The 17618-nt window shown below is 31.3% G+C and overlaps 3 protein-coding genes across 3 annotated transcripts in view; 2 read left to right on the forward strand and 1 right to left on the reverse strand.

Annotated features, from left to right (window-relative positions):
* LOC108972807 overlaps positions 1 to 17618 on the reverse strand; it is a 57648-nt gene that overhangs the window by 22128 nt on the left and 17902 nt on the right. The gene's annotated exons all lie outside the window — the stretch shown is intronic.
* Positions 7439 to 8142, forward strand: LOC108972808. Its single transcript, XM_018939634.1, has 2 exons — positions 7439 to 7615; positions 7699 to 8142. The coding sequence occupies exons 1-2, from the start codon at positions 7456 to 7458 to the stop codon at positions 8037 to 8039; spliced, it is 501 nt and encodes a 166-aa protein (XP_018795179.1). The 5' UTR covers positions 7439 to 7455; the 3' UTR covers positions 8040 to 8142.
* On the forward strand, positions 10142 to 10708 carry LOC108972809. The gene is made up of 2 exons (XM_018939635.1): positions 10142 to 10300; positions 10367 to 10708. The coding sequence occupies exons 1-2, from the start codon at positions 10240 to 10242 to the stop codon at positions 10705 to 10707; spliced, it is 402 nt and encodes a 133-aa protein (XP_018795180.1). The 5' UTR covers positions 10142 to 10239; the 3' UTR covers position 10708.

Consider the following 17618-nt stretch of genomic DNA (forward strand, 5'->3'; position numbering starts at 1 on the left):
AGTTATGGTATTATTAACAAACAATTGTTTTATTTAAAAAAAAAATTCGATGGGGGTATATTTTTTGGGAAATTTAAATTTTTACAAAAATCTGTTTCAGTTATGCTTTTATTAACAAAAACATATTTTCTGCTTGATTATTTTTATTTATTGTACCAATGAAGGGTATTTTAGCTTTTGTGAAGCTTAAGTTAACGTTTACTCTTGTTTCAACCCGTAAATTCAATAGCTTGATTTGGGCTCACCCTAATACACACATATACATATGTATACACATACACAAATGTGTGGTTGCAACATCTACAAAAAAAACCGGTTGTCATGCAAGCGTTGGCATACATTACCAACATGGCTAATTAGCCCAAAAGAATTACCACAAACATACATATACATACAAATGTACACAGTTATAGGCATTTAAAAAGAGCAACAATAAGAAAGCATATCAATTTTCCAGCAGCGCGCAGCTCAAAGTAAGTTTAAAAATAAGATTATGAAAAACATTTAATTACTTATATAAAAAAGGCCACTTGAACGCCTTCAATGCGTGCGCTGAAAACTTTTTCATTTACGAAAATTTCCAAGTAAAACAAAGAAGCGAAAAGTAGCAACAACAAAAATACCGAGAGCATGCTCTTTTTACTCCCCCGCACTCATATTTACTTATATGAGCGAAGTGAGCGCTTTGAGTAGCATAAATTTGTGAGCTGGCATCTTTTCCATATCGTCAGGTGCTGGTTGTCGACAAAAACGTGCTGTTTTTGTTTCGCTGCTTCAACGCCTTAAAACCAAGCTTTTTAATGTTGTTAAATATGCATACATAAATATCTTCAGACGTATGTACATAGATAAGTATATATATATACGAAGAGTCAAAGATGCATACAAAACTCATATATACTTACCAACACTGAAATATACATAAAACACACACACACTCGCATTAATATTTCTTTTTTATTTATTTCGACGTCAAGCGGATTTTCATGCCTTCTTTTTGGCAGTCAAAATTCGAGTTTGCTTTTGCTTTGTGTTTGTTCTTTGGATATACTTTATTTCTTTCTCAAACATTTTTCTTCTTCTTGCGCGTGTATTTTTTTATTTTTTGTTTGTTTGTTCAGTTTAATTGGCATTTCTTCTTTACTCGCTAACACTGTTTTCAAATTTTTATTTTGTGGCTGTTTTTTTCCGTTGATCTTAATTAAAAACGCGTTAAAATTAATTGGTTGAAAATTATGCTGAGCAAATGATGTGCTTTTTTTAATAACGGCAATAATTAGAGTTTGAAAGTAATGGATATTTGGATTTTATATTACTAATTAGTCCAATTTTGCGTAATAATGCATAAACAATAATTAGTTATCGACTACTTTTTACTAAAAAAATATGTGTAACTAAGTGGCAACTCTAACCAAAGCAAACTGTTGATAAAGCTGCTTCTTTTCATTTTACAATAAAATTCAAATAATATTTTAATATGATACACTTTTATATCAAAAAAATTATAACTGAGTGGCAACTCCAACACAAAGTACATCGTTGTTGAAGCTGTTTCCGATATTTTCAAAGCCATATTTATGTATATAAGCTATAATACCATTCACTTTAACATAAGAAAAGAGTGGCAACCCTAACAAGAACAAGTCGTTGTTAAAGCTGCTTCTTTTACTTTCAAAAAAAAAAAATTAATTAATTTTCTAATAGACACACATATATGTACATATGTACATATTTCACTTCCATACACAAAAATTAAAACTTGAGTGACAACTCCAGCACATATTTATTTTTAATATCATTCAATTTTACATAAAAAAAATTATAATAGTGTTTCAACCCTAAAGACATAAAGTATTAACGCTGCTTCTTTTAAATAAAAGTAAAATAGTTTTTTACAAAAATTCACTATAAAAAAAATTAAAACTACGTGGCAACTCCAGCGCTTAGTATAGCTTTGTTAAGTTGCTTCCCATATTTTTAAAATAAAATTCAAAGTATTTTCTATTATAGTTCAATATAATAAAAAGAAAATATAATGAAATGGCAACCTCAATTTTAAAACAAAAATAATAAAAAGGGTGTCAACCCCAGCGCAAAATATTTCAATGTAAAAATTCCTTTTATATTTTAAAACTAAATCCCAATTATTTTGTATTATAGTTTAATAAAAAGAATTATAACTGTATGGCAACCCTAGCAATAACATGTCGTTATTGAAGCTATTTAATTTATTTTTAAAACCAAATTGAAAGTAATTTTTAATAGCATTTACTTTTACAAAAAAAAAGAAAAATTATAACAGGGTGGCAAACCTTTCGCAAGCTAAAATGTTCTTAAACCTGCTCCCTATAATTTTTTAACAAAATTCATTTTATTTTGTAATATAATTAAATTGTTTTTACAAAAAAAAATAAACAAGTGGCAACACCAGCACAACTCTGCCCTTTTTAAGCAGCCACATAGATTTTCAAAACAAAATTTTATTATTTCGTAATACAATTCCATTTTATATTAAAAATGTATACAAAATATGTATTTATATGAAAGATTTATAAATTTATAATTCAGTGGCAACGCCAACGCAAAAATTTTCGTTGCTCCTTAAAACTAAAAAACAAAGAATATTTGCAATATTTCTTAGGAAATATATATATGTATAAGTATATATTCACAATATTATGAAAAATACTGCAATTTTTATTTTTTTAATTAAAATAATTTAGCTGAGTGGCAACTACAACCCAAAGCATAAATATCAAAATTATAAATTTTTCATTTTAAACTGTTTTACTGAGTATTTCTGACATATTGCTTTACAGATTTTTTTTTAAATAAATATCTGACAATGACTTAAAATATCTAAAATCGAATTACGTTGATAGTTGGCAACTCTAAAATGAAACAATTGTGTAAATAATTTGTTTTTTTTATGACGCTGTTAAAACTGTAAACAGCAATTTTAAGGTCAAAAAATTATTTTGTTGGTAACATCTGGCAACGCTAAATTGCAAACATTACAAAACTTTTATTTTTTCATTTTAAGAAATCGTACTAATTATTTCACAGAAAAATAATAAATTTCATTAGCTCTAAGGAATTGCTTGAACACTGAAGTATTGAGAAAATATTGTTTTAAAACCCATGAATCACCCTGTTCTATAGCAAAGTAATATGAAACCCCACGAATGTTGTCACATCAGCGGCTCTCCTCAAACCTGTTTAAGACACGTTTAATGCAGTTATTACGTACAACAAAAACAACAAAACCATTTAATTACGAACAATCAAGCTTTAAATTAAGCATGACACATTATTACAAGTCGCCAGCTGGCAAGCGAGCTGCTTAAAATGGCGAGGCGAGAAAGCGAAAATCTGTCACCTGCATGTACATACTCTTTATATAATATATATCTATGCTATAATATGCCGTGGTTGAATATATAGTATACCCATTTTTAAACTGCATCACTTTATCAAATCAAAACTTCTTAAATACAAACTCTTTAAGCTCTTGCTTTCTTTGAATGTTCTAAATATGTAAACGCGCTCGTCGACATTTGCATCACACCAAAGCGATGACGCAATGAACCAGTGAGCAATAGGTACGCCCATTTGCAACAAAATGATACAGTTATATGGTACGCTTAGAATTTCAATTACTGCAATAGAGAATTGTGAGTGCATCTAGTATTTTTGATTTGCACTACCCACACAGTAGTGCGCCTTCAAAGCAGTAGCAACCTGGGAAGAAAAATTTGAGGTGATTATAAATAAGTTTCAAGTATTTAGATACGAGTCTAGCATTAGCCCAATTCATACCCGAAACTTTAACCAAAATGTGTGGAGTCCATGTAAAAGAAATTTTGAGATTCTCTGCTATCTCTCTGATACCAGCTCGATGATTTTTATTACCAGAGATGTATAAACGATGCACAAAATCAAATTTTCTATGGCCTCACTGCCTTTACTGAATGCTTTGTGCCACATATTGCTAACATATTTGCCTCGCTGACAAATTATACTTACAAAAACACTTCATCAACGTGTTCAAAGATTCCGTAGCCAAATTTCTTTACTTTATAGCATTGACCGATTCATGCCCGAAACTTTAACCAAGCCCAATTAATAAGAAATATTGAGACTATTTGATATCCCCAGTCGTAAATCCATTATAAGCACAACATTTTAAGAATTCTCGTTCTTCAAATATATTTTCGTGGTAAAAAATCGCCTCGTAAATAAACCGCTGACAAATTGACAGTCATATGAAAAGCAAACTTCGCAAGAATATAAAAAAGTAGCATAAATCTATGAAAAAAATGCTTCCAGCATTCAAAATTTGTTAGTACTCTAAAAAAAAAAACGAATATTTCTTATCTTAAATTTCCTCCATGATCTTTAAACAAAACATCTTCATTGCACCATAGTGTCTGCCTTGCCACCTAGCAGCCACTGCTGTTGCTTCCACTCCAGTCAAACAGCCAATTATCCAACTACGTTGCACAAAGCCGAAGTGCAACACGTACACGCGAGTCCGCATATACATTCAATAACGTTTAAATGAAGAAAACGAAATAAAATAAAGCCATAGAAAAAGTAACTATTTTTATTATTATTCCAGAAACGTTTCCATGTTTGAATGTGTTGAAAAAGACATAAAAATATATTTATAATATATAAATATATACATTTAATTGCATAACATGCCAGTTGGCTCCACAGCGCTCTTTAGCTGAGCAGCACGCACCGCGGCTTATTATGAAGCGTTTGACTACAAGCAGGCTTTGTTATAGAATAATACAGAGACTTTATTCTTATATGTATATAATGTATATATATATATATACATATATAGAAAACTATGTATAAATATGCAAATAGTAGCATTTGCTCAGACATCAAAAGAATATTAAAATGTATGCTTGCATTCGCACAATATCCTTTATGGAATTATACAAAAGCAAATTTCCTGTATTTGAAAGAAAAATTCCAGAACAATTTGTAACGGGTTTGCCAATAGCGATGGTATGATTTTTAAGTGTCGTTTCGACCACTTTGACCAGGACAAAAAACGTTCAAAGTAATAAAAATACTGCTGACGTAGAGGCAAGTGTTCTTAAGACAAAGACCGCAATTTGTCTATGCCGGTCTCAAGAATTTGGACTGTCTCAAACTTCAACCTGGCGGAATTTATAAAATGATTTTGGCTTACCTACATATCAAATTGTTCTCATTCAAGAACTAAAGCCATTAGACCACCGTAAAAGAATTTTCCCTTGGAACAACTCGAAAAAGATAACAATTAAAAAAAAAAATTATCCTCTCCGATTAGGCTCACGTTCAGTTGAGTGGTGTGGTTAATAAACAAATATATTGATTCTAGTACGAAGAAAATCTACAATATATTCATGAACAACCAATACATTCACCCAAGTTGACACTTTAGTGTGATTTTTGGACTGGTGAAATCATCGGTCCGTACTTCTTTCGAAATGAAGCTGCTGACTTCGTTTGGGTCAATGGAGAGTGGAATAGATCGATAATAACTAACCTTTTACGACCGCAATTCGAAGAACTTCATCTTGACGGCATTTGGTTCCAAACAGATGAGGCTACATGCCACACAGCACGTGCAACAAATGAATTATTGCTTGAAAGTTTTGGAAATTCGATTATTTCAAGAAATTTTGACATTGAATAGTCTCAAACAAGTTACGATTTAACATCATCAAACTACTGCCTGTGGGCTTATTTGAAGTCATTGGTCTTTAGCAATAAACCACACTCTCTATAAGCTATCTTTAGAAGTCAGTTCCGAAATACTATTCATGACCAATTTATTAGTGGAAAAAGTACTCGAAAATTGAGTTCACCGAATTCGTCTCTACAAATTAACTACGCTTAAGTGACGTCACCTCAAAAACAATTATTTACCAGCGGGTGCTGAGTAGAATACTCTCCGAGGTCATCCATGACCTAGACAGTGTAGCCGATATCCCTTAATTCGCTGATATGTGTCAATGGCAGAAAACCGGTCTGAAGAAATTGGTCTGCATTTCATTCAATAGAACAGTTAAATGACAGCGGAATGACTGAATCCTATAACGCAGTTATAACCCACGTTTACACGACAGTCCTATCTAAACAACCGGAACAGACCCAGGTTTTTATCCAGCCTAGAGGTCTCAAATCGGTACTGAAAAAACGAAAATATAACGGTTTCAAAGAAAGTGGACTCCATTTTATTCAACAGGCCAAGTTAAATTGAGTCCGAGTGTAGTCGTCTTGAGCCAGTTTCATTGGATCTTAGCGGAATGACCGATTGCGATAGTTCATTTGAGTCTCAGTATGGTCGTAATTACATGTCTTGAGCCGAATTGTATGAATTACAACCCACGTTCACACGACAGTCGGGTCTACAAATAAGCGGACTTGGATTTTAATCCGGCCAAGGAGTATCAACTCGGCATTATTAATCAAAATTACTTTAGAAATATTTTCTGCCGCTTCTTAAAAAACCCAAAACGAGGTAATAACGGTTTCAAAGGCAGTCGACTATATTTCATTTAATAGAGCAGGTTAAATTGAGTCTGGCCGCATGTAATTATATTGAGACTCGTACGTGAGTTCTATAGCGGAATCGCCAATGCCGAAGATATAACTCCAATTGAGGACTATTAAAGATACAGCGTCAGCACTTTAAACGGACTTCCTTTTGAGAACGTATTACCAGTAAAGACGTTTTTGCTTTGACACCCGCTTAGCTTGAATTAAAGTTCGCCTGGACTTTTGTTGAACATAATGTACCGACTCTTGATAGAAAACTTATATACAATTAATTCAATTAAGTCGACACTGGCAGGACCAACCTTTCTTTATATATTTTGATCTTTAATTTGGTTTGTCCCTTAATACATTTCGCTTAATAAACAGCAAAAATTATGCCTGTTCCAACGCCAATATGCAGCGTCAGCATAAAGGAGCTTTCACTGTAATTTAGAGGTACTCGTATATGAATGTTTACAAAAATGTATCATACACCTTAGCTTAATAATAGGCCGAGCTTCGTGTTCTCAGTTCCTGTTAATGTAGGCATAAACCAAAATTGTGTTATGTTCCTGGAATTTATAAAACTTTTTATGATTTCAAGATTTGAATTAATTTATCCAAAGGCCGTCACTATTAAAAAATTTTCTTCTCTACTTTTGTTCAGCGGGATTTCGAACCCTCGTTCCATTTGGCAAAAGTCAAGAACTTTAATCACCCGCATACATTCCGTAATTTACTAACCATATCAATAAAATTAACTTTCATAAAACATGAGCAATTTAATGGAACAAAATGTGCTTCAGGCATGACCCATTAATATTATTAAGCCAAATTTTACGGTATAAAAATGTTAAAGTGGCGATTTCTTGCCATTTTTCGCCTATTCGAATTCATGCATTGGAGAAAATGTTCGTCACTCGTCGTGTACTCGTCAATATTTGCGCATTAATTTTCGCACTTCATATAATTATATGTGAAGGTGGACAAGAGGAAGCTTGGAATTGCTTAGAGGAACGATGTTGTTCTATTGACTTTAGTAAAATGGTGGTGACAGTGGATTTCTTATGTAAGTACAACGCAATTACTACCGAAATTAACCTTAAAAAAAAATCATTTTTTTTTTATTTTTATTTTTTTCTGTAAACGCAGTGTATGCGTGTGGTCAAAAGGTCGATAATGAGTGGACGTATAGCTTGTTTTTGGATACCGGTGAAGAGATGGACTACATTGCCTATCATCCATATCAGGCGTTGGACGAGACACAATACTGTGGTGAAATTTGCGAGAAAATCTTGGTTTGCATCAAATCGAACACATTCAAAGTATCCGAGGATATGGGCGGTTCCGCCATTTGGTGTTTCCAGGGAAATGTTGATGTGAATAACGAGACTTTATATAGCGAAGATAATATTTGTTTCACGTTCCACGAGGATGTCGTTGATATACCAAGCAACGTGGTGAATTTCCTTTCAAGTTCAAATATTTGGTGAATGTGGTCAGTACATAAGGTATTTTTGACGTTTCGGAGAGTATATGATTTGTAGAAGTCTTTGCATAAGATATTTTTTCTACAAGAGAGGTGTTATTTTAGAAAAAAAAAATATAAAAATTAACTTAAAAATTATTACGCCTTTATATTGTAACGGATCTCTTAAAAAAGAAAGGAATATTATATTGCGCTCTCAATAACTCGTTTCCTCTATCTCTCAAGCTTTCTTTCCTGAAACTTTCTCGCCCTTTTCTGCTACCGTCTCCTCTCATTTGCTATTATTTTATTCTCTGTTTTTTCTATTTCCACTCTCTTTCTTTGTAGGTATATATTGGTCCCCACTATAATAAGTATAATTATTTTACTCTCCATAAAAAATATCACACTATTTAACCACTTAACTAATTTGCATTTGCTCATCCATTCGAATCTGTAGTAAATTTTGATAGACATATGTATATGTATACATATATGTGTATATATATGTATTTACCAGACCAACTGTGTAATTTTTTAGTTCAATTTTACTACCGAAAAGTATCAATTTATTCTTGTAAATGATTGCCTGAGCGACATTTGCTCAACGATCCACTATGTTCTTTGCCTAAACCCAGAGCGGATTGGCGATCAAGGCATAAAAATAAGTTATGCAAAAAAAAAAAAATAAATTGTCCAATTTTTTTATTATTTCGTTCGTTTACATACAAATTTATTATTCTCAACAGCTTTATGTGTATTTGTGTTCAATATGCCCAATGTGAACTCAAATGATACATGAGAGCAAGTCCTGAAAACCTCTCAGTAGTTGATCCAGTGATCAAGAAAACATACCAGATTAAGAAAGTATGGCCTTTAGAAGTTAACAAATCTATCAACAAGGTCTGAGCTTCAATAGAACCGCCAGAGGTGATCTAGTGACTGATGCCCAGAGCATACTGAAATTATGGAGGAAACACTTCTCCAGCCTGCTGAAGTGAAAAGTATAACCTTAGAAGATGGTGAATCCGATTCCGCAATCGATGACGATTCAGCAAACGTTCCATTGCCCGACCATGAAAAAGTTCGAAAGTAAATATCCGACTGAAGAACCGCCAAGCTATTTAAATAGAAAAGCATATCCAACGATTGGAATTTAAATGTGTTCACAAAAAGAGACCTTCACAATCTGGGCCAAATACCGTGGGATAAGCCTTCTCAACTATACAACTGCTGGGATAGGTCGATGACATCTGTATCATTGGCCATAAAACCGCGCCGTTAGTTCTACTTTCTCCAGGTTGGGCAAAGAAGCAAAGCAATTTGGTTTGGTAGTGGCTTCCACGACACTGTTGACAGTGGTGTTAATGCTAATAACAACGACAACTTCGAAATCCAACGCAGAAAAACTCTTACCAATAGATGCTACTGCGTACTGAGTAGACAATTGAGAAGTAAGGTCCTCAAAAACAAAGACCAAATTCTACAAGTCACTCATTATCCCCGTCCGGCTATATTGTGTAGGGGCATGGACGATGACAACATTTGATGAGTCGGAGTTACAAAGACTTATGGACCTGTGAGCATTGGCAACAACGAATACCGCAGTCGATGGAACGATGAGCTGTACGAAACATGCGATGGCATTGGCATTGTTCAACGAACAATAGTTCTGAGCGGGGATAAGCAAAGAAAGGTGAAGACCTCCACTCCGTTGGAAAAACAATGTGAGCAAACAGCGAAAAGGAAGAACGAATGGCAGGCTATTGTAAGCTCGGTTATAACTGCGTAAACGGTGTCTTAAGCAATAAAGAATAAGAAGGTGTTAAGTTACTGGCAAATTTTATATTTTGACACTTTTAAAATATCAACACACCTTATTAAATATGGTTTTTATTACGAGATATAATCAAACATCACACCCCCAACTACAAATATATAATTGTAAGTATTTCTAAAATTCAATAATTTTTATATTTAAATATAAGTGCCGGAACAAAGTTGCCACTAATTGAAATTATTATGCTTCTTATCAAGCTTTTTCTCTTGGTACTTTACACGCCAAAAGCAGTGTGTATTATTTATTTATGTTACTTTTTCACTTAAACATTCTAGAAATGTTATTATGCCACTCTAAACACTTGCGTTTTTTCATAAACGCGCTGTTCCTTGCTCTAAGCTTCGTATTACTAATCGAGTCTAAGAAAGAACAGGCTTGGCACTGCATGGCAGAGAAATGCTGTTCTATCGACTTTAGTAAAATGATGAGATCCGTGGACTATGTGCGTAAGTTGAAATAGCATATTTCTACTGTACAATCATTACTCTTTTTTCTTTATTCTTTTTACAAAGTTTACGCCTGTGGCATAAAGAAGGGCAAGAACTTACACTACAAGCTTTATTTCGACAGCGGTAGCAAAATGGATCTTATCGCCTATGAGCCCGTAAAGCAGCTTGATGAGACGGAATATTGTGTTGCTGTTTGTAATGTTGCTGAAATTTGTTTTAAGAGCACAACTTTCACAGTAACTCCTGATAATAACGGTACGGCTGAATGGTGTTTTGAAGGCAAGATTGTTGTTGAGGATGAAACTGTATTTTATGAAGAAAATGTTTGCATAAAATTTTACAATTCAACAGTGGAATTTCCGCCATATATAGAGGAATATATGAAGGCGCATAAGCTTTGGTAGAATGAGGCAATGTAATGGATAAAGCTTTATAAATAAACTAAAAGTGTTTAAAAAATATTAACAATTTTCAAATAAGACGGGGGATGCTAGAATCGTATAGGGTAGCATGATGCTTAAGAACATTTTCAAGCGCCTTTTAATAAACCCAGATCTCTCTGGTGGCTATAATGTTTCGGGATTAAAGGTTTAACATTTCAAAGTCCTCTCTTAAAAATTCAGCTGAACTTTAAATATAAGGACACACCTGAAAGCAGCTCTTACTGGAGCGGACTTCATGATCATATACAATAATTGTCCTTAGCTTTAGCAGAAATCTTGACTTTCACGCTACCACAATCATGTACATAATGCACTCAACTTTGGACGCTCTATATCTATGTAAACTAACCCTTATTTCTAGATAATTCTAGCTGGAAATTTTTTTGTACCGGATAGTTCGTTATAAAATTCAGACGATTGGGTAAGTTTTAGGTAAAACTATTGATAAATTGAATGCCTTGAATATGAGTATCAAACTAAATAGTTTTAAGAAGAATTTAAAAAGAAGGTTACCACTTGTTCGAAAATTTTAAATCCAATTATTAATTATATGAAGAATAATAATAATTATAATTTGTATGTGGGTACTAAAAGATTCAAAAAGGCTTAATGTTAAAAATATATTTCGAAGAATGTTGCCAACTGTTTCAAAATTTTAAATAAAAAACTTAATAAGTAGAAAATATAATAGTGAAAACTATTAAAAGAACACTAGCAAACATAATAGTTTTAACAAGGCTTGTGTTGAAAACTTTATAAAGAAGGTTGCCACCTATTTGCATTTCTAAGTCTGAAAATTTAAAATTAAAAAAACTAATTGAGTACTAAACTGAAAGATAGAAAACATAAAGTATATTTCCATAGGAGGTTGCCACCTGTTTTAATATTTATAAGTCGAAAACTTGTTAATGTGAAAATATTACATACAAATCCTTATTTAATCTTGTATAAAAATCGAGCTAAATAGTTTTAAGACTTGAAAATTTTATGAAAAAAGTTGCCACCTATTTCAAAATTTTAAATAAACAACTTGATAAGTAAAAAATATTAAAAAAAAGACCATCAAACCAAAAAGTTCTAAGAACGTTTACGTTGCACATTTTATGAATAAGATTGCCACCTTTTTAAGTCTGAAAACTTGAGAATGTAAAAAATAATTTCAATATGAATACTAAATTGAAAGACAGAAGAAAGTATATTTACGAAGAAGGTTGCCACCCGTTTTCAAATTTAAAGTAGCAAACTTCACAAACTGAGAATATAAAATGGGCTACAAAATTTTAAGAACGTTTATACTTGAAAATTCTAAAAAGAAAGTTGCCACCTATGTATTTGCATTTTTTTACTCATAGAAAAAAAATATGTATGGTATACTCAAGGGGTTTAAGAAGGCTTAAAGTTGAAAATATTTCTAAGTCGGTTGTCACCTGCTTTGCAATTTTAAGTGAAAAAAGCATCAACTAAAAACATTAGATATTTTATGGTATCCAACTAAATAATTTAAAAGAGATTTGTAATAAAAAATATTTCCAAAAAAGATTACCACCAGTTTTGAAAATTTTTGTGAAAAAATTATTAATTAAAAAAATTAAATATTTTTTGGATATACAACTAAATAATAGTTAAAAGATTTGTAATTGACATTAAGTTGAGGAAGGTTGCCACTTAATTTTAAGCATTTAAAACAAATAATGTATACTTAAGATAAAAAATGTTGCAATAGAAGTACCAAAGAGAAAAGTTTAAAGAAAAATGGTATCTGAAATTTTGAATTCGAAAAAAACAATAAAATAGAACTTCCATGGTACCAATTTTGCGTTCTAAAAAAAGAAGATTGCCACATTATTGGAAGTTTTAAGCCCAAAAATGTTTAAAATAAAAAAATATTGGAATAAGAGAAAAATGTAAAGAAAACTTAAATTTCAAAATATTTCTTGAACAGGGATGCCACATGTTAAAAAAATTTTAATAAAAAACTGTTAAAAGAGTTTTATTTGAAAAAAATTTTAGGCAATGTTGGAATAAAATAAAAGATTAAGAAAATTTAAATTAGAGGATGTTTCTTGAACCGAGTTGCCACATATTTAAAAAAACATTTGAATAAAAAGCAATTTAAAGATAGTTTTATTCGAAAAAACATTTATAAAAATTGCCAATAGCAAATAAATAAATTCAGGAACTGAAAATGTCATCGCCAAGCTCTCTTAATTTAATTTAGTATAAAAAACGTACGAAATACTTAAAATCATTCAAATCAATCAATAATCTAAAGTGTGAAAGCTAGTTTTCACATCCTTAAGCTACCACAAAATTTTCCAAACTCTCAATTTCACTTAAAAAGAATAAGCATAACAAATGCCATTTGAATCACCTAACAAACTCGTGAAGGTCACCGAAGTGACGCGTCAATCATTTAGTGCTACGCGGAAACTTTCTTCCACGCACACACATGCAACAAACCACCAAAAGAACATTGCATTCTCCAAGCTCTCGATCGTAAAATTGACGAAAACTTTTGATTAAGCACACAAACACCGGCTTTTATTACATTTTTATAGCAGCGCTGAAGTCGTGAAATAAAAAACGAACAGCCAATATGCGCCTAAAAGTTCACTACAAATTAGGAAATCGGTAAAATGGCATTTCGCCAAGTACATGCTCAGCAAATAAACACATTTTTATGAGCCACAAACATTCCAACAAACTCAGCTTATGCAACAACTAAAAAAAGAAAAAGAAAAAGTTTGTGGCATAGATTACTTTATATAAAATATGAGGTGTAGAAAGACATAAATAAACGCATTGGCACGTTGTGCGTGGCTGCCAAACGCAGCACTGCCACAATTTTGTTATTCATCTTTGCCTTCTTTATTTCATTGACTGTGAGGCAAGTGTGCGGCATGCACGCGCGCGCCCCCATACGAAACACAAACCATTCCACAAACTGTTTGACAAAGTTGTTCATTGATGGTTGGAGAGCAAAAAAAAAACAAACAATGTATGAATAGATGATATGCCTTGTTTACTTTCGCGTTACTCATACGACCCGTCATACCTGACACTAGTAAACATGCGACTTTTACGTAAAGACAAATATTCACACATTCAAGAGGATGTTTAATCTGTGTTTTTTTGTATCACACATTTCGGTTGAACCTTAAGCTATCAATTTTCGTTTAAATAACATCATTTAGACGTCGAAATTTTTGAATTGTGCATAACAAAAATTATAGTACTGAATTTGTTTTTAATATTTATGGAAAAATTTGAGTTAGTGATTTGGTATAAGGGTGCTGATTCATGTAATTTAGCATATAAAAGAGATTTTTATTAATACTAAAACAGAGATTTTAGTTTCAAAGCCACTACTGTGCACTACTATATCCACTAAGGTGGTTATCCTCAGTCCGGCCTCTAGATTTTTTCGCATCCAACGCTTACTGAGCATATTTTTCTGTTCGAAGATACTATATTTTTATAAATATTTTAGATATAGACATGCGGAAGACAGAAAGACGAGCAATACTGTAATTTTTTCTAACCGCCATTTTTTTCAACTTCTGTCCTTTTTAGAACTTAAAACTTCTTTATTAAGAAGCGTGTAATGTGTAATTCTGAAAATTCTGTAATGCTTGTTTATATTTCGAGGGGTTACACCCTTAAAAATAACATAGTAATATTTTAAACCAATATTCAAAATATGTAGTTTTCGAGTTAGAACCTTCTAAAGCATAGTCCCTCAGTTCAATCAGCTGCATTAGTTTTTATTTCTCTTAATTGTTGTCGAAAGCATATTTCATTAATGCTTGAGTGTTTACTTAGAGACAATGACGGCTTAAGGTTCCAAATTTTTTTTTAAAATGAAATTGCCACTTTTTTGTAAGTGATGTTTTTATAAATTTTATTTAAAAAAAAACTGATAAATTGAACATATTATATATGCATGCATAGATGAGCGGTTTCTAAAGGTTTGTAATTAAAAATTTTACGATAAAGTTTGCCACCTAATGGCATATTTTTAATCAACACATACATATGTAAGATTCTAGAATATATATATATATATATTATATTATAAATTTTATTATAATAAAAGAGTTTCAGAGGACTCAAAGTTGAAAACATTTCAAAATAAAGTTAACATCTGTTTTAAATTTTTAATTTAAAAACTGTTAAGTCAAGAATATTAAATATGTATATATATCTAACTAACTAAATAGTTTTCGAAAGATTTGTAATTGAAAATTTTATGATGAAGGTTGCCACTCATTTGCAATTTTTAAATTAAAAAATATATAAGATAAAAAATAGAACTATAGAATATTGCTACAAAACTAATTAAAAGAGTTTCGGAGGACTCAAAGTAGAGAACATTTCAAAATAAAGTTACCATCTGTTTTAAAATTTTCATTTAAAAAGCTGTTTATATTCAATTACTAAATATGTTTATACAACCAAATAGTTTTCGGAAGGTTTCAAGGTGAAAACTTTATGATAAAAGTTGCCACCTATTTGCAATTCCAACGTTAAATAATTATGAAATAAAAGAGTATTATTATAGAATATTTATACTAAAACATTTCAAAATAAGCGGAGACAACCGCTTTAAAATATTAATTTAAAAATTCTTAGCTCTCGAATATAAAATATGTATAAATATCCAACGAAATTGATTTCGGAAGGTTTCTAAGTGAAAATTTTATGAAGAAGGTTGCCACCATTAGTATTTTTTAATCATGAAACATATAAGAAAAAGTGTATTACTATAAAATATTGGTACCAAGCTTTCAAAAGTTCAAAATACTTCTGAGAGAAGCTGCCAAGTGCTTTTAAATTAAAACTAAAACAGTAAAAACTTAAAATATTATATATGAAAATAAAAAGCAGGAACTGAATAGTTAAGAAAGTCGAAAATTGCCAATATCTATGAAGAAGGTTACCACTTAAATGAAATTTTATATCTGAAAATTTATATCTGTAAGATATATGTATAAAGTTGGAACAGAAAAACTAATGGAAATAAAAAGGAGTTAAATTTAAAAAAATTTAATTAAAATGTTAATTCAGGAGTTCATTTTCAGGAAAAAATGTCAGATAATTCAATCATTATCAGTATACACTTTTCGACACTCCTAAAGCACCTAAAATTTATGATAAAATTATACTTTTAAACGGCGCCATGTTACCAATATTTTACTACTTTTGGGACCGTAAGAAAATAGCTTCTAGTAGAAAAATTTTTTAGGATTTAACTAGGAGTTTTTTTAGGTTTCATCCACATAGAACGCCGAAACCACTGCAACCGTAGGGGATCTTTATTTAAATATGACCAAACTTCAACATTAAGCAGTCTAAAAAGCTGATCCAACTTTTCGTTACGCCGTAGCAAAAGCTTTCATCTCTTAGACACATGCCAAACATGCATACCTCGAATTCAATTTTCAGGGCAGTTTAAACAAAATAAATTTAAGGTCAAGTTAATTCTAAAATAAAATTTAAGTAAAAAAAGAAATTGGTGAAAAAACAGTCAAATTTGGCGTAATTAAATCAAGCTCAGAGTATCATAGAAAAACTTTTTTATCTCTCAGCAAAGTTGTAAACCACACAACTGATATTTCAGTATTTTGGATAAGAATCCATGCTAAATTTCCAAATAAAAAAGTTTTCCATACAACGACTGGATATAATTCGTTTAGATTATATGGGAGCTATACGATACACTGCTCATATGGCAACTAATTTAACAAATAATTAATATCTATAGGAGAAAAGGACGTATACAAAATTTCAGATCAAAATCTCAAAAAGTGAGAAAATAATTAGAGTAAATAACGCCTTCTAAAATGCAAGTCATCAAAAAAATTTTAATTGAGTTTTTTATTGCTTACGATTCACACTACATATGTGTAACATAAAATTTTAAGTTTCCTCTGTCAGATATAACCAACATATAACCAATATGTAACCTATATATAACCTATATATATACCCAATATGTAACCATTTTACCCTAATAATATATATAACCATTTTATAACCCAAACTGAACTTTTTTTTAAATATTAGTGGTTTCTTGATTTTCCTTCGCCTGTAAACTTATGAAAAGTAAAGTTACGTTATTTTATATTTTAGGTGACTGTATACAGATAGACAGGCGGGCAAAGGATATGGCTAGAATGGCTCAACTCACGCTGGCACTTAGTTATATGTATATAAAGTTCTTCGACGTACTTTTCTGGGTATTACAACTACGTGTCAGTCTTAACATACGCTCTTAAGGCTATAACAAGTCATCACACTACTTAAAAGGCAATCAACTTCATAATGCATATAAAAATAGAGAAACATTCTTTCCCAATTCGTATCCTCAAATGCAAATCATTAAAAAATCTAAATTAAATTAATCTAAATTAAAAATAGCTTACGTCACATTACATATTAGCAGCATACACCAGATTTCTCTTCAGATATAACCAATATAGTATAACCATTTTATAAACAAAAGTCAAAGCAAGTAATTTAAAATTAAAATAACTTTTTAATACAAAAACACTTGAAAAGTATAAAACAGCTTACTTAAACTTGCAGACAAATCTCTTTGAACCTTCAACACATTTTCTTCACTTTTCACAAACCCACCTCAATCGCGCTCTTTTTACTTATATTCTCTTCATAGATAAGTAAACATAATCGCCGGAATTTGCCAGTGGCAACATAACTTTTGCTGAAAGCATGACGGGGTAAACAAAATATGTCATAAAAATATAAAATCAAGGATTTAACATGCACTTCCAAAATATATGCGACACACACAAAGACTACGCTACGCCCTAATACCTTTACAGCACACTTTTTGATTTTTGTTTTTGTGT

The sequence above is a fragment of the Bactrocera latifrons genome, unplaced genomic scaffold (assembly GCF_001853355.1).
Source record: "Bactrocera latifrons isolate USDA-ARS-PBARC rearing strain unplaced genomic scaffold, ASM185335v1 scaffold_43, whole genome shotgun sequence".
Taxonomy (NCBI): Eukaryota; Metazoa; Arthropoda; class Insecta; order Diptera; family Tephritidae; genus Bactrocera; species Bactrocera latifrons.